The following is a 16,737-nucleotide window of genomic DNA, read 5'->3' as shown; positions in this document are numbered from 1 at the left end:
TCAGTGTCTTTTTTAGACAGATGAAATTATAGAACTATTGCGGTTGGAAGACCCCAGGTCTCAGTCTTTAGTTTGTCTCAGAAATGACTAGTCTGCAGAAATCAGTCACATCCTGGTAACATTACTGAAAAGGAAGAATTGGTGAGACTTTGAAGTAGTGTGGCTGCACAGATCTGGGGAGATTTAGCTGCCAATAGGAGACACAAAACTCTTGATAGCAGTTTAGCCAATCATTGATCGTTAAGGCAGATCTTGTAGTGACATACTGCAAGAAACCTGCCCTCTCACACCATCCTGTAGTACTGTGCCCTTGTGCCCAGAGCATTTAACTATTCCTGGAATGGCTAATCCAGAGGTGTTCTAACTCATTCTTGTATTGAAATACATTAGTGTCGTGTAAGGTACATAAGAATCCATGCAGTAAAATTCTGTTAAATTTTAAATTGGCATATTGACTTGGACAAACTTTTTGAATGAAGGAAAGAGGGAAGGAATTCTCTTGCTGAGAGAGTTAATCTAATTAATGATTAACATCAAGTACTCACGCATGAAAACAGATTGGAACACACCCGCTGAAAACATGCTCCAACATGCCTATTAAAATGAGCAACACTTCATAGGTCTGTCCTCACTATTGTGGTGAAGCTGTTTAAATTAAACTCCTGATAGTATCCTTGGGGTAAAAAAATGGCCATCTCACAGGAGGTTTTTTCCTCTCTTGCCACAGTGGCCACACATCTCAAGAGTAGGCAGTGTGCATCAACAGATCTTTGATCAGAGCTAAGCACTCTGTAACAAATCATTGACTACTAAATCAGGAGATTGTGTTGAGACATTTACATACTTTGCCAGCTCTTCTCTGAAAACATTAACCATTGTGGATATTTTGTTACAAATTGTATTTAAGTCCATCACTGTGTGACTTATGATGGCTTCAGATTCTGAGAACTCCAAGTGGGGAGTACTGACTTGTTTAAAATAAGTCAGATTTTCTCAAAATGTATGCAGTCACCATGAAAATAAAGCCCAGAAAATGCCTTTGGCTGGTTTCTCAGACCAATATACAAGCTACTTGGAAATGCTGGATTGTGCTACCTTTACTGGTGTTGAGTATGCTTTTGCTATGCAAATAGTTCCAATGGAAGTTGTTTGGACTGTTTGGGGAGTAAGATACTACTGAGTGTGATGAAGCATAAGACAACGTAGGCTCAAGTTTTGAGGTACTCAAGGGATAACAAAAATTTCCTTAGTAACAATGTTAAATATCTTAGATTATTAAAACTAGGAGAATGTAAAATCCTAATTTACTTTTACTTTTGCACTCTTTATGGTTTGAAACTTTTTCAACATGAACAATGAAAATACACAAGACAGGTTAACTTACATTCTCATTCTCATGTACTAATATTGACTACTACCAATAAGTAGTTATCACTCAGGTTGGTAAGCAAAATTGTCTGAGTCTACTGATACCAGCTTACAATGTCGCAGAGCTGGAGGAATTTTTATACACTTTATACCAACAATCTGCTGCTGATTATGATTAATATTTAGACATGACTTGCATTTCAAAAAACGAGTACAGTTTTTGATCATATTTTTTTGTTGCTCTATAACACTTAAGTCTTCAGAACTAGTAAACTGCATTTGAGCATGAGGATGGGGTATATGCTATTTCATCCTAAAGTCAGTAGTGCTTTAGTTCTTGTGTACAGTGGTTAATGTGTCACTATTACTACAGTCAGGACCTGCTATTTGCAGGATAACTCATTGTAACCTTTCTAAACTGTCACTGATTTGAATAAGAGAAACTTTACAACCCAATTTTGCTAAACTCATATTCTGTGTTCAAGCATGTAACTGGCTTTTAATTTTAAAACATTTTTTTTTTTTATGGTGAAACAATTTGTGGTATAGAGGGCAACATGAAAGTTCATAAACCAGATCTTGTACGTTTAATGTCTTTTAGCTCTGACCCGTTGCCTAAATATCTGATTAAAATACATAACTTACCTCCTAGTAATGCTCCCTTAAAAGTAACTACTCTGTTTTGTGCAGTAGTCAGTTTGAAAACTTGTGTAGATACACCAAAGTAATATTAAAAAATGTCAAAGTAAATAGGCATATTGTAGACCTAGTTGTTTATCAAATTTTAACTTTTGGTTTTAAAACCCTTTTTGAAGTATGCAGGAACCAAAACCTGTCAGAACTAGGAAATTTTACTTGGACAACTTTAAAGGAGCAAAAGCAGTGTAAGTTGAATATGGTTAAACAAAACTCCGCTCTGGCAGATTCTGGCCCTCATTCTGTGACGATTGACTTGTAGTTCCATGGAAGGCACTGGGACTATTTGTGTGAGTCCAGTTAAATACTGCCTAATTCTTAGAAATGGGGGCCTTAGTTTGCCAGCTGTCAGCCCAGATTAAATATTATGGACAAGTTATAAACATCAGAATTATGGGAAACTGTTAGTGAGCCTTATATATACATGAAGCGGCAAGAACACATTGGTATCTGAATCATAGTATATATGAACAATGCTAAAATATATTTTAGATTTTTCTGTTGAATCCTATCTTGCTCAGCTCTGAACTGTGTTGCTTTCTTTTAAGATGTGTTAATAGTTAGTAAATCCAATTTGTAGTAAGGATTTCTACAGAAAATTATGTTACAGAACTGTCAAATACCTGTACTTATGTGTATAGTTATTGTGGTTATTAATATTTCTTTAGCCATAACTGCAATGTAGACACTTGTATTTTCTAGCAATTGAAAGCCTTGAAAAATCACGTTATTTTGTTTGCCTGGAGCCTTTGTTTTATGGGTGTAAATGTAATTATTTTTCACCTTTGGAAAAAATGATTGCTATTGGGCTATAATACCTGAAACAACATGATGAACACACTAAACATCATTGGGCATCACTTTTTCAGCCCAACGGAGGGTGATATTTTTCACTGTAAATGAAAAAGTACTCATTGGTACCCATTAAAAGATTAGAGCAAATAGGAGACCCTTCTCCTCTATTAATTGACCTTATCCTTTCCAGCTCCCCAGCAAGGTAGTGGGGTTTAGGATGCACTCCAGGATCTTTTTGTACTGGCAATAGAGTAACTTCAAAAGAAGCATCCCAGCATACAGGGTCATAGAAGTTAAAAGCGAGGCAAATAGTGCAGTGAAACAGATAGCAAGTGCAGGCAGGATACAATTCTCCAGTAGAGGGCATAAAGATATTACACTGGCACCGCTATTACTCATGGTTATGATTTAAAAACCTAAATATTTTCTTAGCCAGTATAGTTGCGACCATTTAAACTTGGCCTATATCAGCATAGGTCTCAAAACGTATGTTTATTTTGAAGCCCCTCAGTACTGGATTATAGCATATGAAGTTCTTAAGAAATGTGGAGTTTATTGTATCGTAAGAGATGTTTCTGTTTAAAGTAAATCTAGAAGGGGAAAGACTTCTAATAAAGATACAATTTAAACTTCTCTAACAGACTCCATGGGGAGGTAACATGTCAAGTGTCTTTCTTGTAGCATGTGTATGAGTTTTTTAAAATAAAGGAAATCTGTTTTTTACTTCAGAATAGAAAGTGGCATGGATGCAAATGCAAAGTCTGGTTGCAAACTGCCAACTAGTGGGAAGGGATATTCTGATAGTCAAGTCTCAAAATTTAGTCTGCTCTTAAAAAAGGATGCTCACCAGAGAACTTCCAGTTTATCACTATCTTCTGTGAAGTGATGATTACAGGCTATGTGAATTCTGAGAGATACTGGAAACCCAGAAGTAACAGCTATCAAGGCACAGCAACGAACAGTTTCTGTTTATGATTTGCACACATATAGGAAGAGCAGCAGTACATTAACCACTTCAGAATGAAACCAGAGAGGATCTAGTTGCTTGTATTTCAGAACACCATCCAGTGGTTTATGATCTTGCTCGTTTGGTTGCACCAGCAGTTTTTGAAGAAAAATTATCAACTGAGAGGGAAATAATAATCATCTTATTACAGATCCTTCTGCAAATTGGCCATTGATGGGTGTAATGTGTAATCTATAATTGAGATGGACTGAATAAAGTCTGCTTTAGTAGAAAAGCAGAAGATTAATTTGAGTGGATAGCAGTATTTTTAAGGCTGTCTTGGAATAAAATTTGAAAGGGGGCTGGGGAGAAATGCTAGTCAATAATTTGGAAATGTATACTTTTCCATAGTATAGCTGCATTGTCAGCATAAACTAATGTCTGTGGACCAACCCATATGTCTTTGCAGCAGGTGGTACAGTCCAGTGATTTGACCAGACAGAAACTTGCTGTATTTCTGTGACAGCCAATCAAGCACAGCTCAGTGGGGATTACCTTGAGTAACCCCTGTGAGATTAGAAGCTTGCACGTGAGATGGGCAACTCTTCTGTAGGCAGCTTAAGTGGCAGGATGACAAAGTTTCCTGGAATAAACACGTTGCTGGGTCAGCCAGTCCATGCTAAGGAGCTATTGATGGTGCTGTAGGCTTTGTGCTTTTGAGTTTTATTTTGCATTTAGAGCCCGACCCCTGTGCTGTGGATAGTAAGAGTTTTAATCAACAGATGAATGTGCAGGTACGTCGTTGACTGAGGCTTCAGCTGTTTAAGGTTTGTGTTTTAACCTGCCTTTGCCCTATAGAGGATTGCATGCTAGAAAAATTCACTGTGGAAAAACAGATTTAAACCTGTTATTGACAATGTGCAGTGTTAAATGAGGCAGGTAAAAGCAATTGGGGGGTGTTCTGATGATCCAGCTATTTTTTCAGGCAAATTATATACAAAATCCAGATTTTTGCTGAAGCTGCGGTTCATCTAAACTTTGCTTCTCATACTGTCCTGTCTAGCAAAATCAAAAAACATTTACCTCAGTATGTCTCCCTGACATGTTAAAGGAATACTTGGGAGAACCAACTAGTACCAATATTGAGATGTTAATACTTTGCAGGAAGATTCTAAATAATAGTTTGCTATTAATATCTACTCCAGTTCATATTTTTAAAAAGTCAAAAGCAATTTAGTTTTTAAAAATATATTCAGGATGACTTCCAACCTTAATTTGGTAATGTACCAATGACACCTGCTGCCACTGCTATACAAAGGAGCTTTTTAGCATTTATCCAGCCTATTTTCAGGAGTTTTTTCAGTGGACTAGATAAAATTTAATCCTGTTAACGCACAGCATGTAAGCTCCTAGGAAAAAACCTCCCAGAACTCTCTCCTTATCCTTCTGTTAATTTTGAGATATTGTTAAGGCATTTAATAGTTACCAAAATTCTTGTTTCTGTCTTGCTCTGTATTTAGACATCCAGCAACACACATTGATTTAGTATTAAGGGCCTTAGTTAAAACCCCACTAGCAAAAATCATGCTGACCCTGTGTTGCATCTGCGCATTGCAGCACACTGACTTTGTTCAAAGACTTCGGCAAAACATAAGTAAATTGTTCCTTGCACTCAAGAGAAAAATCCCCGAAGAGTTTAATGTTAAACTTCTTTTTGTTTAAGCATGTTTTGCAGTTAAAGTATATCTGGGAGTCTGATTTTAATCCGCACAAGCAAGGAATTTTGAACTGACTACCATGCTTTATAGGCATCTGGGTGTTTGGGGTCTAGGGAGGGGTGTGTGTGATTGCTGAGCTGTACATGACTTATATTAGCCAAAGCCGCATGTTTATCCCCTTTGTCTTTCTCCAGTGTGTACACCTATGCTTGCTTTCCCCTTCTTGACTCTGTTTGACACTTCACCTTTTTCTTCATTCTCAAGTCCCTTCTCAGGACACCCTTTTGAGGAGGCACTTGAACTATACTCATGTATATGCAATACATAATGTGTATCGAAATACAATATTACGTTCAAGACTCGTGAATTACTCAAGCCTATATTGTATTATTCCCCTTCCATTTGTTACTTCCTCCTGTTATGTGAATTTAGGGCTGAATCATCATGTTAGAAGGGGCAGCAAGGGTCATTTAGTGTAACCCCCAGTTAGATCATGGAGTTACTCCCTTTGTAGTTTCACTAATTAGATATGACTACACATAAAAGTAAGCATATATGCAATAGCAAATGTTTGCAGAATTGTAAACTCTTAGGGGAAAAGATTTAGTCTTCGGGTTTTTTTATAGTGCCATGCATGTTCGAATGTTCTCTCAGTGATAATATTTGATTTGTGTGGTGCACTACTTAAGTGCAAACAGAAAGAGAGAGTTGGTTTTAGCCTTCAATGAATTTTCCAGGGTTTTTAAACAGACTAACAGACTTCTTATTGTTTATGTATGTATAATGTGCACACTTACAATACCTGCACCCAGACTTTGGTTTACCTTTACAAGCTACCCCCTATGGTTTCTTTTTTGGAATGTTTAGTTTATAGAAATTGACTGATTAAAGCAAGCATTCTTACCATATTTGCTATTTGCTTACAGAAATTTTTCCTGCATTAATCAATAATTATGAGCATGTTTTCCAAACGATACCATACGTAGTGACTTAATTGTACATAGGCTCTGTGTTACTCACATGCCATCTCATACATTCTTGATACTGTTTTAAAAATATTTTGATGTTGTCAAAGGGAAGAATCTTTGAGGATCTGAGATCAGGTTTCTCACACTGGAGTACTGCCCAGACCGCAACTTCGATTGCAAGCCCTTGGGGGCGGGAACAGTCTGTATGGAGTTGACTAGTTGCACAGCACGTAGTATAATGGGACCCTGACTGGGATCTCTTGGTGCTATCGCAATACTGCGAATACATAATATTCAGTAGGAATCGCCATACTGGATTGCACAATTCATCTAGCTAAGTGTCTGGATAGTAACTAAGCATTGCTTCAGAAGAAGGTGAACTACCCCCACGCAGCACCTAATAAATAATAGTAATATAATAATAATTGTACAATGCTGTGCACTGAGAGCAAGGGCATTTCTTCCTGATCATCACATGCTTACAACCCTCAAGCGTGAAGCTTAATTGCTCATATAATTACATGAATTGTGTAGATACAAATGCTAAAATTTAATGAAATATGTACATTTATGTGCTGCAGTATATAAATGTAACATAAGTAAAATGCAAAGAAACCTCTGTCTCGGATTTTGCTTGGCTTTGCTTGACTCATGGCGCTCTCCTTTTTGAGGAAGTCCTGAGAGCACTCTGTAACAAAGGCAGTAACACAGCAGGGAGCATAGGGACATAAAAGCTTATGCTTGTGAAGAAAATATTTTTACAGCCACCTTTAAAGATCCATCTCTTTTAATTTAGTATAAAATGTTCCCCTGTGAACACATCTTATACATTCTTCAGCCCATCTGGAAACAGCATGAGAGATTTGAGTTGGCGAATGTTAGATTATTCCTAATAACTAAGCCATGCAGGGAAGTTGAATGTTTTTTGGGGGGGGAAGAGGAGTGGGGATGGTGACACAAATTTCGTCCCACCATTTTCAGTTATAGATTCATAGGTAACATAAGTTTACAGGTAACAATGGAAATAGCTATGGGCGATATAATAGACATTAAAATAATATGTTTGAAAACAATAGGGAGGAAAAAATGAAAGTGTCTTTAAATATCTTCACTTCTATCAGACTACCAGTGGAATAATCCATCTGTCCAAACCTGTGATGACATAATAAATGTAAATAGATTTGAGCACTTGCTACTACCATGCTGGTTGCAGGGATTTGGACATGGACATGAAAGGTAAACTTGTAAAATATGAATGTAGATATCTTACATTACATCAAAATAACTGATGGTGTCATGTAAATGAAGAACAGTAAAAGTGATTCAGGTGGGTTTGAGTTGTACATACGATTTGAGCCAGTAAGAAACTAGTACAGTTTAGTTTCTATGAAGTGTTTTAGGGGCAGTAACCCCATGAGAGTATTGAAACAGGGTATTAAGTCTTCCCTGCTCAGTAAATGTCGACTATAGCTATATTTAAGAATTAGTACACAACAGATTCTTGCATGTGTGGCTGTAGGAAAAGGGCAACAAAGAGGATGCTGGTTTATATCAAATGTATTACTGGTGGTTGAAGCTAATGGCATCATGCTACCTTGGCAGAAGCAGATACTTACCCAGGCTTCAAGACAAAGTTTAAGGCTAGAACTGCCATTTAACTTAAGACTGCATAAATGTACTATTTTTAGCTGTTCTGTTCAGGGTCAGGGAGCCCATTTGTAATTACTCTGATATTCGCAAACTGTTTTTCTTTGTCAACACCCACATGATTGTAAAACTGTATCTTTTGCTGTCATAGAGAAATATAGTAAAGAACTTCACAGTTCTAAACTATACCTTTCCTCCCCAACTGCTTAAACTACCATATATACTCCTTCATTAGCCCGTTCGTTTGTAAGCCGACCCCCCCCACCCCAAGATGGACAGGTAAAATAGTAAAAGTAATAGTAAAAACTGTATGACCCTTTCATAAGCTGACCCTATATTTCAGGGATTGGCAAACTTTGGCTCCTGGCCCATCAGGGTAAGTCGCTGGCAGGTCAGGATGTTTTGTTTACCTGGAGCATCTGTAGGCATGGAGCCCGTCAGCTCCCTGTGGTAAGCCACTTCCCGCAGCTCCCATTGGCTGGGAGCAGCGAACCATGGCCACAGGAAGCTGAGGGGCTCCATGCCTGCAGACACTCCAGGTAAACAAAATGACAGTGTATTAGATACTCAATTCAATGATTTCATAGAGTTTAAAATCATCAAATTTTGGTGTAGACCCGTTTATAAGCCAACCCTCGCTCTTTGATGCGTCATTTTTTTACCAAAAATATTCGGCTTATGAACGAGTATATATGCTAATCTAGTGAAATATGAAATTCCTAATGTAGTGCTTGATACTGCTGACTACCCTTAGGAGGGTTAGAGCTGTACATAATGTTCATGGTGGTAGACCTTCTGTTTCCAAGTTGCAAACTATCATGTATTACTATTTTAAAATAGAGCAAGTTAACATTGCTACTCTTGAAATATATTTTTCAAGATTTTTGGTTAGACATCTCCTGAATACTATTTTAAAACTTGTTCGTTACAACTGTTACTTTGTGTTGGGGACCCATAGTGATGTTTTTAACATAACTCTTCCATATTATGTTATATGTGATACCGTGTATAGACTTGTTTATGAAGACAGCACAAAGAATAACTTGTGTACTGTGTCTTCACTATCACTGTACTTATTCTAGTGAGGAATGCAGTACATCCATGGAATCTACAAAATAAAATGCAGTAAGTTCCCAAATAAAGGTTACTGAAAATCAGACAAAATGTAAGAGAAAAGAAGTTACTTATTGAGAGGGACTGAAGGAAACATTCAAAATGTGGTGGTTGAAACAAACTTCAAGGCTACAGGCAGATTGTTCCATGCCAACTGGTCTGCCAAACCACTTCTTTGTTTTTAATTTGCAGATGTTCCTATTGCTGTAAAACCTCTGTAATCCAAGCCCAACTTCTAAATTGATGTGTAAATTGTGATGAAGATTCTAATGTAAAACCTTGGTAACTTCTTTTCAATAATATGAATGGTGTTAATACTATTACGAAAAAATGCATATCCTTTACACAGTTAAGTGTTTTATATAGCCTTAGTGTGTCAATGGTTCATTTCAGCAGCAAATTGCACGTCCTTCACAAGAAGAAAAGGTAGAAGAAAAAGTAGAAGAGGAGAAAGCAGAAAAAACAGAGAAAAAAGAGGAAGAAAAGAAAGATGAAGAGGAAAAGGATGAGAAGGAGGAATCTAAGTGAGTATATGTAATGAGAATGAACTGTATGACTTTTTTTTTTCCCTAATGCAGTTGCTCTTTGCTAGTTTTTTGTTACTGTTTATTTAGGGAATTGGTATTAAATGAAAGCAATAAACCTGATGGTTGATTTCACTATAGAATTTCCTTATTTAGAGTTTAATTATTGCTTATTGCATAAATAATTGTTCTGTGGCATATCTGTTTCTCTCAGACTCTTTGGACCAATTCAGATCAATGGAAAACCCCTAAAGTTTGGATGGAATTTTTCTTGCCCTTCTGAAGTTTTTTGTTTTAGTTTACAGTGTTTGCCGCTCGTGTATGCAGTGTTGCTGTAGCTGTGTATGTTACAGTATATTCGTGAAACAATGTACTGTGAGGTAATATCTTTACACAGAACTCTTCTGTAGGTCTGGGAAATGTACTCAGGCGTGTGAGAAGTAAATACCAGGTGGAAAAGATTGTTTAGCATAAATAGTTAATGCATTTCAAGAGACCATTCAAGGTGAAGAGCTGGTGCTTCTGTTTCTATATGAAAATGGACATTCTATTAAAGCCAATAAAAGGACATACCTGGTACCATCAGTAAGGAAATGGTAGATTTTTTTTCTTTTGATTTTTAGTTAATAATGGAGTGTAGCTCCATTTGTTTTTAAATTTCTGATTTTTTGGGAAAAAATGAGGAGCCTATTTTACTGTTAAATTGCTTTACAAAGAATTACTCCTTCCATCGGTACTGAAAAGCAAGCTTACGCTTAGTTCTTATATCTGTGATTCAGTTTCACCAATACCTTCCTACGTAGTATATGCTTTATTAATATCTGCGTTGAAGCTTTTCTTTTAACTTTTGTCTTCACTCCAGAGAGAACACCAAAGAGAAGGACAAAACAGAAATTGCACCAGAGGAAACAGAGCAGGCTACTCCTAGGGGACGAAAAACTGCCAACAGTCAAGGTCGTCGTAAGGGCAGGATCACCAGATCAATGACAAACGAAGCTGCAGCAGCAAATGCTGCTGCTGCTGCTACTGAAGAGCCACCACCACCTCTTCCTCCACCTCCAGAACCCTGTGAGTAGCATTTATGGAAAGTATGTTGGGATCCGTCTGGCAGAAAGGCACTTTGTCAATATGGGATCATTCTTTGTGAATACAACACATTTCCATTGTGGATACAGTGACATTTTTTTCAAGTCTCGTAATTTATTGACAAACAAGACCATCAAGAAGTTTATCAAACTTCTAAAAATATGCATCAATATGAGCGGATGTTAAATAAAATCAGATCAGATCTTAAAACTATATAAGAGAACACCAGTAGTTGTCTTACTCAATAAGACTTATTATACAAAGACTAACAAATTTATTTGAGCATAAGCTTTCGTGAGCTACATTCACTGAATGCATCCGATGAAGTGAGCTGTAGCTCACAAAAGCTTATGCTCAAATAAATTGGTTAGTCTCTAAGGTGCCACAAGTACTCCTTTTCTTTTTGCGACTACAGACTAACATGGCTGCTACTCTGAAACCTATACAAAGACTATTTTTCTCTTAGTTTGCTGGGTTAGTGCTAGATCCTGCAAATCACAGGCAGACCCCTGTATTAACATGGATCCTTTGCAGGACCTAGCCCTAGATGGTTACTAACAAGCAATTTAGGCCCAGAATTTGATTTATCTCAATATTTATTATCTGGAGTGGATCGCTGGTTGGTTTGTTTCTTAATCCATTATGTAGCTAAGGAATTTTCTGTAAAGCGTTATTTTGGTGGCATATACCAGTAGACCGTGTACAGACTCTTGCTGCTGGCTGAGTTCCTAGAGGAGTGCACATTCCTACTGCCATAATCTGATGATGATGCAGAAACAAGGAAGTAAACAAAACAGAGCCGTGCTGGCTCCTGCATTAGAAATACAGAAAAATTATCAATGGAGAGGATTTTTTAAATAGTATTAAAGTAAGGTGACAGCTGTCAGCAAGGTTTCAGAGTAGCAGCCGTGTTAGTCTGTATCCACAAAAAGAAAAGGAGGACTTATGGCACCTTAGAGACTAACAAATTTATTTGAGTATAAGCTTTCGTGAGCTACAGCTCACTTCATTGGATGCATTCAGTGGAAAATACCTGTCAGCCAGTGGCACTGTTCTATTACTTGAGCTTTCTTTCCACTGGACTCCTCAAAGACTAACAGAGAAGAAGTGGGTTTTTTACCCACGAAAGCTTATGCCCAAATAAACCTGTTAGTCTTTAAAGTGCCACCGGACTCCACATTAAAAACTTTTGAGTGGATTGAATACTTTTCTGCCCTATCCGTCTTACCTTTGTTTTGCTGATTCCGTTTCCTGCTAATGCTTTCTATATTATGCACAATGGCAGATAAAGCAAGGATAAATTGGGGGGGGAGGAGGATTCTAGTCTGTGAAGATGCTGAGCTGTCTGCAGTGGCTGAACATCATTCAGAACAATATTAAACGTGAGTGACATCAAATCCAGTGAAATAAAGCAGGTGGAGAATTGTTGATTGCATTGTGTCTCCTGATTGGGTGTTTTTTGTACTAGCATAGATTTTTTTTTTTTATTTTTTTTTTTAAGTTTCATTCATTTTTCTTTGCTTATGATTGTTTGCCCAGATGAGTGTAGGAGACTGATATGCAGGAAATGAGTGTAGGAGAAGAGGCTTCAGCATGCTAAGTAATTAACTATTTCATTCTCTTCCAGAGGAGTCAGTGGAATAATTCCTTCCACAGAGGAACCCCTTAAATACTTTAGAGCATTTGGGGCTGTGTGGTTTTTTTGTTCTTAGTTTCCTTGTTTTTTCCACAGCATGCTGTGGTGTTTTGCAACCCCTTTCATTCTCTTGATTTGGTTTGTGTTCAATAGTGTCTGTTACAGCATGCAAATAGGTTTATAATAGAAAAAGCCTGAGATAGGCTCTATAAAATCCCTTCAGAGCCTTCACAATATTTTATATATAAATCCTTGCTGCCTGTTGTGTTGCAGAATATAATGAGCAGAATAAGACCATATGAAAAGTACAAAATTTCCTTTTAAGGGAAGTGTCCAGCTGCTTTCACTAAACTTGCCCTCTTTCCACAAATCAGTTGTGTGGAGTATATTACAATAGATGTAAGACTTAATTAGCATCTTTTATATCTGAATCTCAGTACACTTTAAAAAATGGCTATGATCCCCATTTTATAAACTTTACTTGGGACATGGAAAAGAGGCACAGAACTCTTGTCACTTACTCCAGGTCACACAGCAAATCAAAAGTAGAGGTAGGGCTAGACTCAGGGTGTCCTAAAGCCCAGTGCCCTTTTCTAATGACTTAAATGTGCAAATTATGATTAGAAGGACAAAGCATATGGATAGATATACTGAGGGGAACTGTGAATAGTTGCATGTTTTTATTGCAGAAAGGAATATAACATGTTATCTGCCTTACAGTATGTATAGTTTTAGGCAAGAAACTGCTTCACTACTGACTGTAGAAGAGTCCTTAAGGAAGGGACCTTGCCTACTGTGTGTTTACATATTCTGTATACGTCTATAAAATCTATATGTACATCTAGAAAATATTAATGGCTAACATGATTGTAGGGTATCATACGTATGTGGCACTAAAATAAAATAGTGCTGAACATTTTTGCTTTTGAACCTTTAGACTCCAAGCACTTTTCAGAGGGTGGGATTTTGTATTTTGCGAAAGCAGTGAGGTAGCAGGGTCTAGTGAAATAACTGAGATGGCAGCCAGAACCTCCTGGAGTTAATTTCAGCTCTGCTACTGTCAGTGTACAGCCTTGGACAAATCAGTTAATCTTGCTGCCTTATTTCCTTACTTGTGAGATGGGACTAACCATCTTGCAGGGGTGATTTAAGGACTAGTTAGCATTTGCTATAGCACTTTGAAAATGTAAGACGGTATAGAAGTGCCGGTTATATTTCCATTTCTTTATATTTCCGTCTTTCAGCTCTCTTTTTAGCCTTTTAAGGCAAGCTGTGTGCTCTAGTGCCTGGGGTCAGGAGAAGTGTTCTATATCTGGTTCTTCTAGTGACCTGCAGTGTAATTCTGGACTAGTAACTTCACCTTCATGTGCTTCTGTTTCTCCCATGTATTAAATGGGGCTGGTTACATCCTCCTTGATTAAAAAAATAAAAAACAAAAAAACAAAACTTTGAGCTATACAGATAAGGGCTATATAGGAGCTAAGTATTTTACAGGAATGACTTTTTAAAAAAAGAAAAAAAATGAAATGCAAATAGTCATTTGTTATCTTTGACTTTGACTGGGACTTTCAGCAGCCTACTTGTGCCAAGACCATGCTTGGTTTTTCTCCTAGCATAACATTAACATGACACTTGGCAAAAATTGGAATTTGGAATATTTTCCAATGATTTTGTTTTAATTGATAACTTTAAGCATTCGCAAATAATTGTGTGGGTTCTGAGTTTTCTGTGGTATATTGGGTACCATGTATTGCGCAGGAACACTAGTTCAGCCTTCAAGGCTCTTTCAGAGATAGTGTCTGGACACTTCAATACGTGACAGTTTCCTGTTAGACCTCTCCATAACATGGCCTTGTGTGTAGCTGGACAATTTATAGTTCAAGAGTGTGGCGGACCAGTGTGAACCTTGGGGCTTGAACACAGGACTGGGAATCAGAAATTCCCAACTTCTAATGATGGTTCTGGCATGGCTCTGACTTGCATTGTGGCCCAGGGCATGTCATTTAACATCTGTTTTTCCATCTATAAAATGGAAATAAGAATTTATTTGCTTACATCATTTGGATGTTGGGAGCCTTGCTCAGTGTTTGAAGTAATTTTGGAGAGAATATTACATAAACATATTTTAGTGATTCCATGATGTGTAGCATGGGAAGTGAAATACTCCAGCATTTACAGATGTATGAGGAAAAAGGGGTTCCTACTTTCCATGAAAATCTTCAGATTAAAATCTGCCACCAAAATACTCTCTAAGAATCAAGAATTTAGATGTTGTCATTTTATCCCAAGTCCTGTCGGGGGACTGGCTCTTTTGTACAGTCAGGCAGAACAGACAGTTATTTATGGCAACAAAAACTTTGACTGTTTTAGTGGGTGAATGCAGACGAACCTTTTAGAAATAGCCTGGCTTCTTAGAATATTTATTGTCCAGAATACTTTGCAGTAAAAACAAGCCACACGTTCACATGTATAGTAAACTTCATTTTAAAACGGCTCAGACTCTGGAGTCAGTAGAATTAATCTGAGTTTAATTAGATTTTTAAAAATTCCACTTTTTCTGGTGGTTCAAAACAAGCTAGTCATTAGCATCTTGCTCTGATGGGAGCATGAAGATTCCTTTCCCACCCCTAGTTCGGTGTGATAGAAACTGACCACCTCCCATGGTCCTGGGCAGCTTTCCCAATTAGCTTGAACAGGCCGTAATGTAAACAGATGAATAGATTAATGTGTGATTGGTGCTGAACGGGCATATCCTGATCTTTTCTCTGTCTAATGGGACTTACCGTTTGCTATTTCAGCTTCTGCAGAGCCTGTGGAGACCTCTCGCTGGACAGAAGAAGAAATGGAAATTGCTAAAAAAGGTAATCCTTCTAAAGCTTTGGTTTCAATTCTGGTTATTAATTAGTCTCTGCGGTGCTAATTTGAATTAATGAGGTGGGGGACTCACTTTCATTCTGTGTTTGAAAGGAGCTTTTTCTTAGAAGCAGATATCCACACTAAGCAAACCAATCTTCCAAACAAACATGCAGATTTAGATGTTTTTGTTGGCTTTCCAATCTGTTGGAAAAGCTATTTGATTTCAGTTTACAGCTATGGCCATCAACAGTCTGATAGAAAACGATTTTACAAAGTAGTCTCTATATAACAATGAAACTGATGTGAATGAAAATTTGCATCTGAAATTTGCACTAAGTAACGCCTTCTTATAAGTCACATAAATACCCTTTCCATTAGATGAATTCTTTTATCTGAAATGTGAGTTTACATTGTAACTTGGCAAGGAGATTGGCAAATTTTAATGTATTAAAACATTATTGTGCATATAATTTGAACTCTGGCAAAGCTTAGTGATAGATATTAGCTTCAACAGGGAGACAAATTTTAAATGAGTATAAGCAGACACTAGATAAATTTTTTTTTGCAAGAACTATTAATTCGCTTGGTTCTTTAGTGCTCTGTGCTAAAACATATCACAAGAATTTGTAGGCTTTGTTTTTCTCTAGTTATGGCTGAAAATGTTTGTATACCATATAGAAAGACTTCTAAATATACCATGCAAAAAAAATTTATTTTAGTATGTACACTTCCAATTTGGGACTTGAATTACTTTTAAGAATCAGGCTTGATGCTTTCTTTGCTTGCCCAGGTTTATAGGTGTTGCATAGCCCTCAAAGTAAAATAAAAATTGCTTCTATGCTACTGCCTAATACAAAACACATCCTGTTTCTACTTACTGCTTGCAAGTTATGTTCAAATTCTAAAAATAGAAAATGGGTGCTGTAAAAGTGTAAAGGACCCTTCGCAACAGTAGTATTCTGATTCAAGTGCAACTTGAATTGTACCTAATTCAAGTACCCCTAAACGTGGATTTTAAAGGAAATATTACTGATATTTGTGCTCTGTGGTGTACGTTTTAAATAAAAACATATCAGCATTTCAAAACAGTTTATTATTTCAGTCAAGTGGTGCTATTGTCTCTGCAGAGCTGTCACTTCAAGTATACTTCCTGGCGCAGGCTTGGTTTGGTGTAAAGCAGGACTGAAAAAAATAGCTTTCCTAGTAAAAGCTCTGGAAATCTGTTCAGTTCTAGTTCTGCAACTAAAAAAAAAAAAAAATTCCCTTAATTACAAAGCTTCCTAATAAATTAAACTTTTTGATTTCCGAGGTTTTTTTAGCAAAATTTATGGTCATGTTTTGTGTAATCAGATCAAGAGAGTGGTCATTTAATCTTTTAAAACTA

The 16,737-nt window shown here is 37.1% G+C and overlaps 1 protein-coding gene across 10 annotated transcripts in view; it reads left to right on the top strand.

Moving 5' to 3' along the window:
* NCOR1 (nuclear receptor corepressor 1) overlaps positions 1 to 16,737 on the top strand; it is a 116,156-nt gene that overhangs the window by 51,147 nt on the left and 48,272 nt on the right. For 7 of the 10 annotated variants that reach the window (XM_074974683.1, XM_074974690.1, XM_074974689.1 and 4 more), the window contains 3 exons: positions 9,645 to 9,775; positions 10,638 to 10,843; positions 15,296 to 15,358. In XM_074974683.1, the coding sequence (XP_074830784.1) occupies positions 9,645 to 9,775; positions 10,638 to 10,843; positions 15,296 to 15,358 (400 nt within the window). The remainder of the gene's footprint in view (positions 1 to 9,644; positions 9,776 to 10,637; positions 10,844 to 15,295; positions 15,359 to 16,737) is intronic. The other 3 variants (XM_074974688.1, XM_074974687.1, XM_074974684.1) reach the window with 1 other exon arrangement.

The sequence above is a fragment of the Natator depressus genome, chromosome 17, assembly GCF_965152275.1.
Source record: "Natator depressus isolate rNatDep1 chromosome 17, rNatDep2.hap1, whole genome shotgun sequence".
Lineage (NCBI taxonomy): Eukaryota > Metazoa > Chordata > Testudines > Cheloniidae > Natator > Natator depressus.
Note: the sequence above shows the minus strand (reverse complement) of the source record. Positions and strands in the feature narration are given on the sequence as shown.